Consider the following 18,396-nt stretch of genomic DNA (forward strand, 5'->3'; position numbering starts at 1 on the left):
ATATTTTTATGAAGTATGCTTTCTTAGTCATGGAGTTGTCTTCAGACTACAAATTTTTAGATAGCTGAATAATTCAGAAAGTTCTCTGCTTCAATCTATACTAATTGACTTTAAGATTGAGCAGGAGTCATGCTGGGGAAATTATATGGAACTTGTTTCATTTCAGATGGCTTCTTTTTCATTTTAAAATTGGGTGTTTAACTTGGACACTTAAGAGATGCTAAACACGCACAATTCCATTAGAATTCATTGGAAGCTACCACTGCTCAGCACTTCTGACAATAAGACCCCTCTATTTACAGCATTTTCCTGTGTTACTTTGTATGTTCTTTGTGCCTAATTCCTTACTCAGTTGTCTGCCTTTCTGTAACTATCCCTTTGAAACAGATTTTTAATAATTTATTTGTACCTCATTTGTAGGTGTTCACATTTTTTTGTTAGACTTTTATACCTTGCTCTCCTAGCTTTATTTTCTCTTGGTACACAAGAAATTATTAAAAACAGTATTTGCAGTTGAATAATATTTTGAAGTTAGCTTGAATCAGTTTCTCTGGCTAATTTTTGAGTATCCTCCACTTCCCCCTCCAATTCTAGGGATTTGGGAACCAGGCGGATTCAGATCATGTTGCTGAGGTCTTTACTTATGGTAAGCCTTGTTTTTTAAATATATTTTCTAAAATATACTGTAGATAATTTACTCTGTAAATCCACAGAATTGATTCTAGTGAAATTTTGAAATGCAGTGTACATGTTCACACTACCCAGATCTGTAGATATATAGGGTAAAATCACAGATGCTCAAGAATAGGTACATTACAAATAGCTCAGGAGATAATCCTTCATTCTCCCAGAGCAATTTAAAGGATGTCAGTCATAATAGGGACTCTAGGCCCAAAGAATGTAAGAGAGTTGAAGTGTCTAGTTCTGCCAGCAGTGCTAGCAATCTCAAAATGCAATCTTCCCCTTCCTCCCCCCACTCCACCACTAGGAGAGCTGTAATTGGTAAACCATTTTTGGTACCCTTTTAAAGATGTAGCAGTGGGCGCTTATTAAGCTCCCAATGGCTTAGGAGGCATTATGTCTTAAAATGACATAGCACTTCAGGCACCATCACTCAGGTAGTGCCTAGCCTCCCAAGCCTTCCTCATCTTCTTAAAGGCATAATTACAAATATTGATTTTTCACAAATATAATGTTTTTAAACAGTCAAGTTTCTTCAGCCATTCAAATTACACTTAAATATGAAATTTGCCAAATGCCCCAGGGTTCTAGGAAACATCTTATGAGTTTCAGTTGGTTTTAGTAACTCATCATTGGTAGAAGGGGTAAAATGTTTGCTTAGTTTACGATTTTGATAATTCTTATATAATAGGTATGCATACACTGAAAGGCCTTCATATATGTAATCCAAGAAAAATGTACATTTAATTTTGTCATTTTATATTCTCTGCATAGCCTATGGAATTTTTTTAATTGAACAAATCAGAAAAGAGATTCAGTTTAAATTTAAATCAAAATTGGTCATTGGGATTGAATCAAGTGAGCAAACACATGTTCTTAATATGTCTCAAACCTCTCACATAAAGCGGTTATAAAGCACATTTCTATTCCAATTATTATTTTGGAACTTTGATTTTATGATTTTTATAACAAACTCTACCTCTGCGCTGAGTCACATGGGCAAGAAACTACCCACATGCACCTGTTCTGAGAATAATTAGGACACCAGTCTCCAGGGCTGTCAAACTATTGCAATGAAACTTAGCAAATCTTAATTTTTAAAAAGGGATGTGCAGTGAAGGTGTTTTTGTTTGGTTGCTTTTTTTTGTTTTGGTTTGTTTTGAAGTTGACAGTAAATGTAGGTTTCAGAGGAAAGACACCCACAAGCTCCAACCTGGCTCCTGCCAGCGACAGAGTGGTGAAGTGCATTCCCTGGGGTTGGGGAGCAGTGTGCTCTCGCACCGCCTGGGGATGCCTTATCCCTGTCCTGCTGCATCCCGAGAGGCAGGGAAAAGGGATTTCTGAGAGCCTGTGAGGAAGTTTTGGGACTGGCTCCCACTCACGGCCCTCACACTGCATGCTGCTCGAGCACCTCTGCACACACAGTCCCCAGGAGGGCCAGAGAATGAAGTGGGGACCAAGCTGCTGCCCTGCAGGGAGGAGGAGCAGCCAAGGCGTTGGGTCATCTCTCCCAGCCCTGCTGAGTCAGGAGTTCTGCAACTCCCCTGCCCTGTAGGGCAGCCACTTGGTCCCTGCTCTGCTTTCTGCTTGCTCCTGGGTACCCCTGCCTTCTGTGGGGTTATGTGCAGCAGTGCCAAGGCAGCATACACCAAAATATGGCTATGCTCTTGTGACCAGGAAGCATTTCTCTTTGCAAAAAGCTTCTTCTGATTGGTCTCCACTGAAAACCCTGCAGGCTCTCTGATAGTGTGCTTGCAGACCAGTGCTTCGCAGACAGAGTGTTAACCCTGATCTGAGCTGCTGCCTTTGCAGATGGAGATGTCTTCTTTTTTTAATAGTCTATAGACTGCCCCACAGATTGTCAGCATAAAGAGGACTAAAAAAGTTGCCCCAAGGAACTCTGGGCTACACCTGGAGGACTTCTAGGACCCAGGTCAAGCTGGGGCTGCATGCACACAGGAAAGCAATAGGGCTTGGATCCTAGCTCCCTGCTTAACACAGGCTTGGACCCTCCAGACCAGCAGGGTCCTGGGACCCAAGGTTTGAGCCCTAGGTTAACACAATTGGTGTATGGACACAAGGAGTGTTAGGCTAGTGCCTGGGCTTACATTGCTGTGTAGACTCCTAGATACAGTGGCTAAATTTTCAGAAGTGCTTTGCATGCCGTACCAATGGCTGTTGCTTGCTGCTGAGCACTCTTGAAAAATTGGTCACTTGTCTAGGTGCCTAATTAGGAAGTTCTGGGCTCTGGACTCTTCTGAAAGTACTACATAAATGTCAAGTAGTAAATTTACCTATGGTCATATGGCATTCAGAACCTTTATTATGCTTGGATTATTTTATGCTCTTTATGTGAAAAGTAACATGGCAGGCAGTGTTCTTGTAGCCATGTTGATCCTAGGATATTAGAGACGAGGCGGTGAGGTAATATGTTTTATTGGATCAGTTTCTGTTTGTGAGAGACACAAGCTTTCGAGCTTACACAGAGCTCTTCCAGTCTGGGAAACGTACTCAGAGCGTCCCATGTATTCCAAGGGACCATTATAGGTGAAGAGGCCCATTAACAGCCCTCCAGTCATAGGGGAGAAGGAAGGAAAAAAAGAAAAGGCAGCTTGGGTTAGGACAGAGGGGGGGTTGTTAGTGCTGTAGTAGGTTGCTGTAATAAGCCATAAATCCAGTGTATCTACTCAAAACACATAAAAGATATAGATATAAAAGATGTTACCTCACCCACCTTGTGTCTCAAGTAATAAATATGGCAGGAAGTTTACTGATCACTGAATTAGAATCACTGCCAAATATAAGCATTACATGCATGAACTCCTACATATATTTTAGTACCCAGCAATAATAGATTATGATTAGACTATCAATAGCTATGTGTTTTCATTTGCTAATGAATTTTTGGGCTGAAATTTTCCAGTTCTGGTGTCTGCTCAAAACTCCTTTAAAAATTCAGCTGTTTGAGTACACAGAGTGGGGTGGAAAGTTAAAAACAAAAACAAAAATTAATCATGAATTTTTTTTCACAAATAGATGTAGTGTGGAAAGTTGTGTGGCTGGGAAGTTATTCATCCATCAAATTGCTGTTATCAAGAGGAGTTATATTTGAATTTTCCAGTAAAATTGGTCAAGTTATGTGGGTTTGAAAGTAGCACATTTTGTATACACAACACTTGCAATATCAATGTGTTTTTTTCACCAATTTTCTTAGCAAAGAAAGGCTGAATTGCATGGGGCTAAGAGTGTTAGATAATGTACAAGGGAGAGCTTGTTGCATACATGGTTCAGCTGTTAAGGGACAAATTTAATGAGGCAGAGCTCCTAACCTAATTGTTTAGGTTGAATGGTTAAAAACCATCTGTGCCTAGTACATAGTTTTTCCACTATATTATCCAATCTCATATTGTGTAAAGGAGCTTGAAATGTACATGGTAGGTGCTGATTTTGGGGCTGCTTTCACACAGGCAGAGGGGTCTGCCTACATGGATACAATTGTATGATCAGGGCTTTCAGGCCAAGATCCAAAGACCAGTCAGACTTTAGTGAATATGGGATCAGGCCCTAAAAGAGGCAGTTATTTGCAGAAATTGTTGCTTCATTCAGTGCACACCTTTCATGGGATAGGGCATTCCTGTAATATCCAGTTTAAGAAATATTTTTCTTTTCAGCAGGGGCAAAGGAGACCCAGAAATCCAGTTTTTAAAAACTCTTAAGATAATATTAAGGATGAATGAATAAGTAGCCAAGTCATCAAATTCCAAAGTTTATTGCATTTACAAATTAATCTATCCTCCCAAACACTGAACAAAACCTGCTCACTCAGAAATTGAGACAATTGTGAACAATTCCTATGTAGTAACATAAAAATGGTTTACAGTGGCACTATTTATGTTCTCTTGAACAATGAACAGGTGACTGCAGGATATAATGCAAAGACTATTGCTGCTGCTCTTCCTGCCCCGTTTCTTGATCCTTTATTGTCTCCTTCACTCATGGAAGACTCTGAATTAAGACAGCTGGTCTTGGAAATATTGCATAATCTTATTGATCGGCATGACAACAGAGCAAAACTTAGAGGAATAAGGTAATGTTCTGGTTTTAATGGCCCTAATGATAATTGTTGCTAGTTTAATATCCAAATGTTAAAGTAATGCATATAGTTAATTATATTTTTCCAAGCACAAACATTTTAATTCACTATTTTCCCAGGCCTTAAGTTGTTAGGTATGGTTCCTTGCACACACAGCTTCCCATGTCTTACTGTTTACTGTGCATTTTAGTAATAGTCCATCTTGTCATAACAAAACTGGAAAACCATTATACTGATTAAAGGAAAGAAAGATGGTTCTATGTCCAAGCCCTAATGTATTGTGTATTAAATGGACATTCTGAGTAGTTGTTGGTTTAGTTAAGTTTGTAATTGTATTTGTACTTTGTAGGAGATAGTTTTTGCTCTTTGAAATGCTATCTTCTATGCTTGAGTCATAATTATTTTTGTTTTATCTTTAAAACTGAAAATTGAATGTGATTGCTAAACAGGGGTATAATTAAAATGGAAATTGCAAGAATGTTTTGAATAGCTCATATAAATTACACAGCCTGTTTTTTCCCCCCCAAACAACTTCCCTTAATACATTATAAATAGTAAGATTATTTTATTAAAATGACATACTTGTTGCCTTTGTAGAATAATACCAGATGTTTCTGATCTAAAGATAAAACGAGACAAAATTTCAAGGCAAGACGTGAGCTTCATGAAGAAGGTAATAGCATGAAAGTTATTTTTTTTCCTTTGAAGCACCATATAAAGTTGCTGAATCATTAACTTGTCTTTCTTTGCTGCAACACTTTCACATCAAATTTAAAAATCTCAATATCAAATTGTCATGATTTTTTTTGAATTTATAGCACCTTAAAAGCAAGGTACTGCAGCATTTCAGAGACAGTTCTGTGCACTGAAGAATTTACAGCTTAATCTCAAATTCAGTGGGAGTCTTGCATGCATGAGGTTAGTTACTTGTGTAAGTCTTTGCAGAATCAGGGCTTTAAGCCCGGGTCTTGAAGTAAATTCTGTGGAGCCAGAATCATATGGAACACCATTAACTTCAGTGTGTTCCTCCAGTACGATTAGCCTCAGGGATTTTTTTTAAAAGACATTTGTAGCCCACAGAGCTAGCTTTAGCAATTTACTTCACTTAGCAATAACACAAGCAACCTTCAGGCCTGTATATCCTGTAAGGCATTAGCTTAAGTGGTTAGCATGATGCTTCGAGGCCTATGAACTTTAGAGTAGATAAGTGGTTCAGAGCATTTGTATCTTTACTAATTACACTAATAAAAGTGATTAAAGCTTTGCTTTGCCCTCATTGTGGATGTCATCATTTTGCACACCTGGGTTTCCAACCAGATATTGAACTTGATAAACTTGATTCTGTTGTGTCCAATTCTGGGACTAGAACTCTGCAATCCCCAGATCTTTCAATTGGTAATTAATTGGAAATCAACAATAATCAATAACCACTAAAGAATCGGGCAACACATTTCCAAACAAAATAGTTGCCTGTATTTTTAACACATTTATATATTTTGCTACTAGAATGTTTTCAGAAAAATGTTAAAGGACTAATACAAGAGAAACTTGCAAAGAAAAGAAAAATGATTTTCCCAAAAAGTAATGTATTGTGGTATCTTTTCAATTTACCTCATATCATTAAAAGAAGTATTCTTATTTGTTTAAAAGACTTCTCCCTATCAAACTTGCTTCTCATTATGCCTTCACTGCAGGATCAGATAAAATTTTGTATCTAATGTCACAGTCTCTGGCTATGGACATATAATGCCTTTCTTGCCCTACCAAGTCTAAGAGGTGAATGATGTATGGAAAAAATAAAGAAAAAAACTAAACAAATTTAAAGAAATCCTCATAATTAGATTTTTTGATCACATGCATTGTTGGGCACAAGATGTTAAAATTCAGATTAGTTTAGAAGTGTTAGTTTTTGAAATAAGGATGCTGACACTGAGGTAGAGAAATAATTTGCTGGTCAAACACTTTTATGCTTCCCAATGGGAATACTGCATATATAACTAGTAACATATTCTGGCAGTGGTGTAAATAATTTCCTAACAGAGGTTTTACTAACTAGTATTGTGATTGTTATGATATACATATGTGCTAGCTAGAAATATCAGGCTCAGTTAGGCTGCAGCAGTTTTGAGATAGTAAGATGCTATTTGTATAACAAAGGACTGAATCCATTTGGATCGCTATATTTTAAACCTTTATTTTCCTCTTTCTAACTGATGTCAAGTAATATTAATACTTCTGCCACCTATACATTTGTCTATCACTTCCAAGAACATGTTGGGCCATTCGATAGAAAAGGGAAAAACCGTGAGCAGAGGGTTGCATAAGCAATGGCCTTTCTAGATCATTCTTATTACATGTTCATTCTTTGCCTTGAAATAATCATTTCTTTGAAGAAGAGATTTGACTGATGCTTAGGACGTTTCTTAACAGTGTGGATTACAATTAGTCTATAATTAGCAATGTTACTGTGAATTGGTTTGCTATTCAACAGGGTAAAAAGCAATATTTGAAAATGTACCTAAGTCTCCTTTTCAAAAGGAGACTTAGGCAATTAGGAGCCTAATTCTGACTGAAAGCAAATGGGATTTAGGCTCCCAAGTGACTTACTCACTTCTGAAAATGGTATTTGGGCTCATTAGTCACTTAGGCATGTTTGAAAATTTTGCCGAAGATCTATTTTTTCATCACCCTCCCACCACTTCCAAAAACTTATGTAAATGTTCATTTTATTAAGTATTTCATGTGAATGTAAAACCTGGCAGAGGATTTTTGTATAATGTTCTGTATCACTTTGGTCTTTTAAACATATTGTGTAAGACTCAAAATTGTGTTCACACACAATTGCATATTAATGTAAGCCTTCCACTTTGAGTGCCATTTAATGCTCTTTTATTTAATAACCTATTCTGCTGTATTGTAAAATATTCTTTATTGATAGTATTGAATGTCTCTTTTCCGAATATCTCCTTTCTGCACTTCATAGCACGGACAGCAGTTGTACAGGCACATCTACTTAGGCTGTAAAGAAGAAGACAATGTCCAAAAGAATTTTGAGCTGCTGTACACTTCTCTAGCCCTTATAACAATTGAACTAGCCAATGAAGAAGTGGTTATTGACCTCATTCGACTGGCCATTGCTTTGCAGGTAAGCTTCAGGAATGAGATTTGGATGAATCCATTAATGGTATATTTATGGATACAAGGTGGTTAAGGTAATAACTTTTATTGGACCAACTTCTACTGGTGAAAGAGACAAGCTTTTGATCTTACACAGAGCTCTTCAGGTCTGGGAAAGGTAGCCAGACTGTTTCAGTTAAATACAAAGTGGAACAGATCGTTTAGCATAAGAGGTTAACACATGTTGGGAGAGACCATTCAAGGTGAAGTGACCAGTTAACACATCAGCAGTCTTAGGACAAAAGGGGATTAGTGGGTTACAGATTGTTGTAATGAGCCATAAATCCAGTCACTCTATTAAGTGCATGATTTTTAGTGTCTAGCAACATTATGAATTTAAAGCTTCCAGGCTTGTCTTTTGAAGATGTTGTGCAAGTTTCCTTTGAATATGAGTCCTGAGAGATCAGATATAGAGTGACTGCTTTGTGAAAAGTGATCGCCCACAGGTGATATGGTGTGTTTAGTCTTTTATCATTTTTCTGGGTGAGTGCAGTGGAGACTAGTGTTTCTCGTTTCACCTACTTAGTTGTTAGGGAATTTAGTGCACTAGATGAGGTACACTATATGTGATGGGATGTGTAGGACTCATGGATCTTGAAAGGTGTGTTGTGGGAGGTATTGATCGTTGTAGCAGTGGAGATACTTCTGCAGGTTTTGCATCTGTTATGGCAGGGTCTGGTGCCACTTTGAGTTGGTGTGTCCTGGTCTCTGGGGAACTTGCTTCTGCTGATGAGCTTGGCGAGGTTGGGTGTTGTATTGAAGGCCAGAAGAGAGGGTGGAGGAAAGATTTCTTTCAGGATATGATTGCAACCCATCAAATGTGGGTTGTAATTGTTTAATGATAACCTATATGGATTCCAGTGTGACGTGGCAGGTGACAAGTAGGGGTGTGTGGTCAGAGGGTTTTTTACCATATTGAGTAGATTCTCTCAGGATATTTGGGTGACCCATTCCAGATGTGATCTACTTCTCCAGTGGAGTGTCTTTGTTTGGTGAAGGCAGTTTTAAGTGTGTTTAAGGTTCTTAAGGAATTTAAAGATATCAAATCCTTCCCCAAACAGCTCCAAGAGAAACTCTACAACACCATCCCCCACAAACCCACCCTAAGGATCTTCTACATGCTTCCCAAGATACACAAACAAAGGAACCCAGGCAAACCCATCATACCTCAGCCACCTTGTCACTCTAATATCCTGAGACAAACATGAGTACAATAACACTGCAAACGTATTAATGCATGGAAATTGAGTGTGAGTGTGAGTGAGACATTCAAATCTGGAACCATACCATTCAGTCCATGGCCGATTTTAATTAAAAAAAATACATTAAGAAGATACAATGAGGAAAAGTATTCCTTCCTTGTGAGGTCCCCATTACTTGAATTTGGCTCCAACTTCTACAATATGCAGTCTTCCCCAAGAATGTATCAGATTGCTAAAGGAGAAGACGTCAAAATCATTGGAATGCTTTCTTGAATCACGTATGTATATATATTAATAGATGTATTTCTGTCCATTCATTGTCCCTTTTATATTGTGTTAAAGCATAATCAATCCTTGTAGAAGAACTTTTACTGTAGAGGAAAGCTGTGGGGACTGATGAATAAAGACAGAAGGATAAGAACACAAAAATGGCTATTCTGGGTGAGGTCAACGATCCATCTAGCCCAATATCCTGTCTTCCTACAGTGGTCAATGACAGATACTTCAGAGGAAATGAACAGAATAGGGCAACTCTCTAATGATCCCTCCCCTTGTCATCCAGTCCCAGATTCTGACAGTCAAAGATTTAGGAACATCAGAGCATGTGGTTGTGTCCCTGACGATCTTGACTAATAGTCATTGATAGATACGTTCACAGAGAACAAGTCCAATTCTTTTTTGAACTCCATTTTACTTTTTGGCCTTCACAACATCTTGCAACAAGTTCCACAAGCTGACTTTGTGTTGTGTGAAGAAGTACTTTCTTGTGTTGGTTTTAAGCCTGCTGCCTATTAATTTTAGTGGGTGAACCTTGGTTCTTGTGTTATGTTGAAGGGGTAAATTACACTACTCTATTCTTTCTCTACATATTTGTGATTTTATAAACATCTATCATATCACCCTTTCATCATCTGTTTTCTAAACTGAACTGTCTCAGTCTTTTAAATCTTTTCTCGTATGGAAGCAAGTTTTATAACACTAAGTATTTTAGTTGCTTTTCTCTAGCCATTTTCCAATTTTAAATACCTTTTTTGAGATGGGGTGACCAGAACTATATGCAATAGTCAAGGTGTGAACATACTATGGAATTATATAGTGGTATTCTGATATTTTCTGTAATATTATCTATCCCTTTTTAATGGTTCCTGGCATTCTGTTTGCCTTTTTGACTGCTGCTACACACTGAGCAAATGTTATCAGAGAACTATCCAAGATCTTTCTTGAGTGGCAACAGCTAATTTAGACCCCATCATTTTATATGTAGTTCAGATTGTTTTCTAATGTGCGTTATTTTTGTACTAATCAACATTGCATTTCATCTGCCTTTTTGTTGTCCAGTCACCCAGTTTTGTGAGATCCCTTTGTAATTCTTTGCAGTCAGCTTTGGACTTAACTATCTTGAATAATTTTGTATCATCAGCAAATTTTGCCATCTCTTTGTTCATCCCCTTTTCCACAACATTTATGAATATGTTGAACAGCACAGGTCCCAGTACCTCCTCATATGGAAACTATTCCATACCGCTAATCATTTTTGTTGCCCTTTTCTGTACCTTTTTCAATTCTAATATATCTTTTTGAGTTGGGGTGACAAGATATGCACATAATATTCAAGATCTGGGCATTCCATGGATTTATAAAGGGGCGATTATTATTATTTATAAAGAGGCGATATTTTCTGTCTCATTATCTATCCCTTTCCTAATGATTTCCAATGTTCTGTTAGCTTTTTTGACTGCCACTGCACATTGAGTGGAGGTTGTCAGAGATCTATCAGCAATGACTCCAAGATCTATCTTGAGTGGTAACAGCTAGTTTAGATATCATTTTATATGTGTAGTTAGGATTATGTTTTCTAATGTGCATTATTTTGCATTTATCAACATTGAATTTCATCTACCATTTTGTTGCCTAGTCAGCCATTTTTGTGAGATCCCTTTATAACTCTTCACAATCAGCTTTGGACTTAACTATCCTGAGTAGTTTTGTGTCATCTGCAGATTTTGCCACCTCACTCTTTAGCCCTTTTTTCCAGATCATTTATGAATATGTTGAACAGTACTGTTTCCAATACAGACACCTGGCGGACACTATTATTTACCTTCCTCCATTCTGAAAACTGACATTTATTCCTACCATTTATTTCCTATCTTTTAACTAGTTACTGATGCAGGAAATCATGTTCATCTATGTGCCTGATTATTCTGTTTACTATGTTTTCAACCAATTTGCCTGGTACTGAAGTTAGCCTTACTTTGTATCTGGGACTGGGGATAGCGGCTGAGGGTCATTCTACTGCAGAATCCCATGAGTGGCTGGCCAAAAGCCTTCATTCACTAAAGTAAGAGCTGCTTGCTTGCAGGAAGCTGTGAATGAGCTGACCCAGGAGTGGGTGGTTCACTCAGCAGAGCCAGTGCAAAATGGTCTCCAAGAGTGAGGGATTGAAGTGACACAGCGATATACCAGTTCAGATTGTAGAGGGGAGCATCACAGATGTACTCTAATTTTTTTTGCTGTTACCTTTTTCATCTTTGGCTAGCTGTTCATCAAATTCTTTTTTGACCGTCCTAATTATATTTTTACACTTCACTTGCCAGATTTCATGTTCCTTTCCATTTTCCTCAATAAGATTTAACTTCCACTTTTTAAAGGATGATTTTTGCCTCCTCTTCTTTTACTTTGTTGTTTAGCCACAGTGGCAGTTTTTGGTGGCCTTACTGTGTTTTTTAATTTGGGGTATACATTTAAATTGAGCCTCTATTATTGTGTCTTTAAAAAGTTTCCAAAATTATTTTTATAGTTTCAACCAATTTGCCTGGTACTGAAGTTAGGCTTACTAGCCTGTAACTGCCAGGATCACTTCTGGAGACTTTTTTAAAAATTGGACTTCTATTAGCTATCCTCCAGTCATCTGGAACACAGGCTGACTTAAGCGATAGGTTATATACCACACTTAGTAGTTTTACGATTTCATATTTGAGTTCTTTCAGAACCTGTGGATGAATACCATCTGGTCCTGGTGACCTATTACTGTTTAATGTTATCAATATGTTCCAAAACCTCCTCTATTGACACCTCAATTTGGGTCAGTTTCACTCTTGTGACTGTTTATTTTAATTTTTTGTTTAACTACACAAAAATGAGAAGGCTAATTCCCTGTCTTTTTTTGAAGTTAATAGCTACAGTGGTGGGTTTCTTTGGTATTTCCTCCTCCCCAAGGATATTAAATTTAATTACATTAAGTTCACTAATGCTGAGCGGTTCAGCTACATATACCTCTTGGACCAGATCTTGTGCTCCATTTAGGATTAAATCGACAATTGTGTCTGCCCTTGTGGGTTCCATGACTAGCTACTCCGAGAAGAGGTTGCCCATCGTAGTTTAGAGTTTTCTAGCATTTATATACAAGCATCTATAACATTTTTCAGTATTTAGTTATCTGCCTTCATGTGATGTAATTGAATGACACCCTTTTTCGTTTAACTGTTTCTCTTCAGTTTCTACCTGTACTTTACCAACTTATTTCCTATCCTTTTTACTGGGATATAGAATATCCTCTTTAATGAATCCTCCTCTATGGAATGTCTCTGGGGCACATGACTTATGAGGAGAGGCAGAGGGAACAGGGCTTATTTAGTCTGCAGAAGAGAAGTGTGAAAGAGGATTTGATAGCGGCCTTCAACTACCTGAATGGGGGTTCCAAAGAGGATGAAGATGGGCTATTCTCAGTGGTGGCAGATGACTGAACAAGGAGCAATGGTCTCAAGTATCTATGCGGGAGGTGTAGGTTGGGTATTAGGAAAAACTTTTTCATTAGGAGGGTGGTGAAGCATGGGAATGGGTTACCTAGGGAGGTGGTGGAATCCCCATCTGTAGAGGTTTTTAAGGCCCAGTTTGTCAAAGCCCTGTCTAGGATGATTTAGTTGGAGTTGGTCCTGCTTTGAGCAGGGAGTTGGATTACGTGGGGTTGGACTAGATGACCTCCTTAGGGTTGGAAGGGACCTCATCTTCTGTGATTCTATGAAGGGAAATTGCTAAATATAGCAGGAAGTCAATGTGATCTCCAGGAATGAACAGATATAAGGATTCAGCAGTTTAGATACCACGGCCATTGGTGCAGTAAAATAATCTGGATAGAAATAAATCCTGAGTTCTAATCCTGGTTTTGCCAATGATTCATTGTGTGGTCCTAGGCAAATCACTTCATCTTTCTAATAGTTAACCACCTATCTCCAGAGAGGTGCTGAAGATTAATGAGCTGTTGTGTATGTTTTTGATATATTTTGCATGACACTCATGTCTGAGACTCATATAGAATGAGGCTATCACTTACCTACCTCAATAATGTTATAAGGCTAGGTTTGTGAATTGTAATGAGACCCTTGGATGGAAGGCATTAAGTGCTAGTTGGTAGAGACATACAGTGATTATGAAGCATTCATGTAATTTCATTCTAACTTGTAAACATTGGGCCACTTGATGTTTTCCTTTTATTGTAGGACATCGCCATCATTAATGAGGATAATTTGCCAATGTTCAATCGCTGTGGTGTGATGGCATTGGTTGCAGCCTACCTCAACTTTCTAAGTCAGATGATTGCAGTCCCTGCCTTTTGCCAGCATGTCAGCAAGGTATTATAAAATCAGTCACTTTGATATTTAGCATTACATTTCCTACTCTACAACCATTAAATAACTTTTGCTAAATGTTTCTTTTGATTTTCTCTTTAGTGTCTTTAAGCATAGCAACATGCTGACTGAGTTAAAGCTTAAAAGACTACATATAATAGGTAGAATACATAGAGATACTGCCATTATTGTCACTTTCCCCTTACAAGCATCCTTTTTGTATAATTTATGTTGTCATATCTGTTGCAATGGCCTGTTTAGTAGATGTATTAGAGGCTACATTTCTTACCGCAGCATGTTGGAAATATCAAGCTGGATTGGACTGTAAGATGATGATCAGCTCTCCTCCCGAGAGACTATAGTAAGAACTAATGCCCATAATATATCTGTGCCTGTTAATACTATTATATTGCAGTTCCTTTCAGCTCAGTGGGAATTGCATCCTACCTTCACGCTTATAAAGATAACCTTCACATCTTCTAATGTAGCATTTTAATTCTGTTCACCTACATTACTTTTCATTATAATTGGAATTTTATATTTATTGGCCAGATCCTCAGCTAATATAAAACATCTAGCTCCATAGCCTTCAGAGAAGACATGCTGATTTACACCAAGGGAGCTGTTCTTTTAGATAGGTTACATTCGCCCCCCCCCCCCCCCCCCCCCCCCCCCCCAAAATAATGACTATTTAAACCACTAATGTACCACTGTGGTGGCATCTGTTATACAATATATGCAATATTCTGTATGCACAAATAAATATTAAATATGTAAGTATAAGACTGAAAAAGTAATTCATTTACTTCAAGACAGACTACATTACTTTGTTCATTTTCAGGTAATTGAAACGCGAACTGTGGAAGCACCCTATTTTCTACCAGAAACCATCTTCAAAGACCAGTGCGTGTATGTAGATTAAAATACTCACAATAGAATGGATGATGATGATGCATTTTAATGTTCTCTTTCTTGAGATTAAACATTTGTACATCGTAAGAGTAAGTTGTCTACGAAGAAGTGGCACAGAAAGGGTAATGATGCACAAACCGGGGAGACAAAAATGTAATAAAGATAAAATGGGAAATCTCAATTTTAATTTCTTTAAAAAGGTTAGTCAGAGGTAAAGTTGTGTCTTGGTGCTATAGTGCCTGAATAATATTAGGTATTTTATTAGTATTCTCTAAAATGTAGTGTGATATCCTAAATCCTTCACAAGCAGAGAACCACACTTCATAATAGAATCATCATCTGGATCATAATCTTTCATATCCATGAAAAAATCTTGGGAAAGATATTCTTGAATGTAATGTAATCTGATTATTAGAACATCAGTTTTATTTGCAATTACTCTCAGCTGATAGGTAAATCAAAATGAGGCCAAGAATATTTTAGCAATTCCTACAGTAGGTGAAGAATAAACAGTCATGATTAAGTTCCAGATCGCCTAGGTGTATTATTTTAAGGGGGCTCATAATATTTTTTTAAATGTGCAGAGAAATTAGAGCTTCAAATATATCAATTAAGAACAAATTTAACTATGTTCATGTCTATCAAAACGTCACCATTTACTCCTCTTTAGGTGGTGGTTGACTTCCAGTATGATCTTGATATTTTTTTACATGCATAGATCTTGGTCAATAAATATTAATTGCTAAATATATATAATTTAACAGTCTTCCCAAATCTTTGGAGAAGCATGAAAAGAACTTGTTTTTCCTGACAAACAAGATTGCAGAATCATTAGGCGGCAGTGGATACAGTGTGGAAAGATTGTCAGTGCCATATGTGCCCCAGGTAACAGGTAAGCAGTAATCAATTACACAAATGTTACAACAGCAGCTATTAAGAATTCGTTATTGTCTTGTGTGATCTGTCACCCTCATCGAACCTATATGTAACTTGAATACTTGCATCAAAATTTAGTGGCAGTAAAACTTCTGTTTTCTTCAGAAATAGGAGTTGTTTATGGTGCCAGCATACCACCCAGGATTCTAATGCCAAGGATTATTTTCTGCATCCTTTTAATAAAAAAAAAAAAAAAAAAAAAATTTATTCACGAAAAGGAAAGTTCTGACCCCACTTTTTTTTTTTTTATTATTATTAAAAAGTCTTTTATTTGTTAAATTAGATGATAGTGGTCATTACTAAATTTCTGCAATTTATTTGAGTTTCAGTATTAAGTCAGTGTTGAATCTCTATATACACATTAAATTGTTCACTAGATAACTAATTCAAAGCCAGTCCTGATTGATAAATGTTTGATTGGTGCCCTGAGTTACTAGTTTTAGTCAAATTCTCAGTAGACCATGGGTTCACATAACAAAAATACTAGGAAAGACCATGTGATCTAATGGATAGAACACTGGACTCAGGAGACTTGAGTTCTGTTCCCACTGGCCTGCTGGGTGAACCAGGGCATGTCTCAGCACCTCTTTTCCTCAGTTTCCCTGTGTGTAAAATGGGGTTAATGAGGCTTATGTTCTTTAAAGTGCTTTGAGATCTACTGATGAACAATATATTTTATTATGTTTGTCTCTAATTAGCACTTCTTTTGCCTCTTAATATTGCAGACAAAATACCTCCATGTAGGAGCTTTGTGGGAGCTTTGTCCCTCCACGGTGTGCAAATAACTTTTCTGGTTGTGTGGTTAGAGAGTGATATCTTTTTTTGGTGTTTTATTTTCCTATTGAATCTCTAAGGAAATAGTTTGTTTGTTTGTTTGTTTTCTGGAGCTCCTCCTTCAAGGCCTTATATATGTGTTTTCTGGATTTATACTATTGTAACTTTTAGTCATTTGGGGGGGATTAAACCCAGGGTCTCCCAAGCTGAATCATAAACTTTTGCAGCCTCAATTTAATCTTCCTAGCAGGAGGATGTGGATCAGACATAGAGGACACAATGCATACTGAACAGCAAGTTAGAGGACACAAAAGCTCTAACTAGGAGAGTTTTGGTGAGGGACTGATTCTTCATGACAGTGCATTGGTTATGCCATGAATACTTTGGCAAGGCAAATTCATTTAAGTTACCATAATGGTGTACTGAGCACCATGAGACATAGAACAGTGTTCTCAGCATTTTCTGCTGCTGACGTTGCATCTCACAGAAAGGGGGAAATTCCATATCTATATGGAAACATTTCAATACCTTATAGATGCATTAATAACCTTTTCACTATTTTCCAGATATCAGATAAAATAATGTAACCCTTTATGTTAAAATTGAAGGAAAATGCCAGGTGTCAATGAAAGAAGCATTTGTTGTTTTATTTTAATAAGTCATGCCTTTAATTTATTTGGTATAGGAATGAAGAGAGGTTGCCTGATGTGAATTTCATGCAATGAGTTGAAGTTCTCTTATGAAATGAGTCAAGTTCTGTTTAGTCAGTTTGTGCAAAGATTATATAAAGGGTGGGGAATGTTTGGGTTACAGATGAGCTCATTAAATAAAGCAGATCTTTTTTTCTTAGATACCATGAAAAAAGTTAAAATTATTGTTAATAAATTAGGTTTTGATTTTTAAAAAGCACACCTATTTAGGAAGCGCATTTAAATACATGATGTCAGTACAATTAAAGCACATGTTTAATTGTTTTCCTGAATAGGGATGGATTTAAACACTTTAACTACATCAGGCCTGAATTAGTTGTTCATATGTACCTGAATGTGAATCAATTTCATTTAATGTTTTTGTGTTTTAATTTGGTTATGCTACTTTTTGCAGAAAAATAATCTTGAATTGGTTGCAAGTGCAATATTAGCTGACTGAAAAATGGAATTCCCTCATCCTGTGGGATATTCTGTGATTTTGACATTTCATTTCATCTCAAATTGGGACAAAAAGTTGAATTCTTGGAAGTTTTTGTGAAATCAAATATTCTGAAATATTTCACTTTGATATTCTCAAGACATTTTAACTTCTAATTATATTATTTGTAATAAACTAGAATGATAAACTTAAAACAAAATGTTTTGCTCATTTCCCTTCAGAAATTTCAACAAAGTCAGTACATTCCTATGAAACATTTTGATTTAGTTGTATAACTTCCAACAGAAGTATGAGGGGTTGTTTTTAATGTAGGTATTTAAATGCTTAGGGGAATTTTTAGAGTATATGGGGTAACAACTACTACCTTTTTTCTTCAGTGCATAACTTAACATAATTTAATTCTCTTACAAAACCTCATTCTGATGATAAAAATGAGAAGCTGGAGGAAGTGAATGTTTTGAACCTTCTCAGTGTTGTACTGAGATAGGACCAAAGCTGCTCTGTCTGTCTGCTTTCATGCCAATCACTAATATTGGGGAGAGTTTTATTAAGATATTTCTTACCTGAGCAATAGAATTTCTGTGCGTCTTCCATATCTTTTGCTTTTTAGCTGATACTTAAACATAAATTTTTATTCTTGTTCTTATTTATTTATTTTTTTAATTTAGCTCTATTTCCATCAGGCAAAAAACCTCATAAATGCAGACGCAAATCAAAAGGTAAATCTGAACCATAGGTCTGCCTGCCCTGCTCATAGCTATCCTGTACGTGGATAGGACATACCCTGCCAAACAAACTGCTTTTAGAAGACCTTTAGATAAATAGGCCAGAAATTCTGTTGTGT

General features: G+C 37.0%; 1 protein-coding gene across 5 annotated transcripts in view; it reads left to right on the forward strand.

Moving 5' to 3' along the window:
- Nucleotides 1-18,396, forward strand: part of EFR3A (EFR3 homolog A) — a 152,679-nt gene that overhangs the window by 109,858 nt on the left and 24,425 nt on the right. For all 5 annotated transcript variants that reach the window (XM_067531521.1, XM_067531512.1, XM_067531529.1 and 2 more), the window contains 7 exons: nt 595-646; nt 4,596-4,768; nt 5,372-5,447; nt 7,758-7,919; nt 13,653-13,784; nt 14,623-14,690; nt 15,458-15,585. In XM_067531521.1, the coding sequence (XP_067387622.1) occupies nt 595-646; nt 4,596-4,768; nt 5,372-5,447; nt 7,758-7,919; nt 13,653-13,784; nt 14,623-14,690; nt 15,458-15,585 (791 nt within the window). The remainder of the gene's footprint in view (nt 1-594; nt 647-4,595; nt 4,769-5,371; nt 5,448-7,757; nt 7,920-13,652; nt 13,785-14,622; nt 14,691-15,457; nt 15,586-18,396) is intronic.

This window comes from Emydura macquarii, unplaced genomic scaffold (genome assembly GCF_026122565.2).
Source record: "Emydura macquarii macquarii isolate MOO-44397 ecotype Brisbane River unplaced genomic scaffold, CSIRO-AGI_Emac_v2 contig_369, whole genome shotgun sequence".
NCBI lineage: Eukaryota > Metazoa > Chordata > Testudines > Chelidae > Emydura > Emydura macquarii.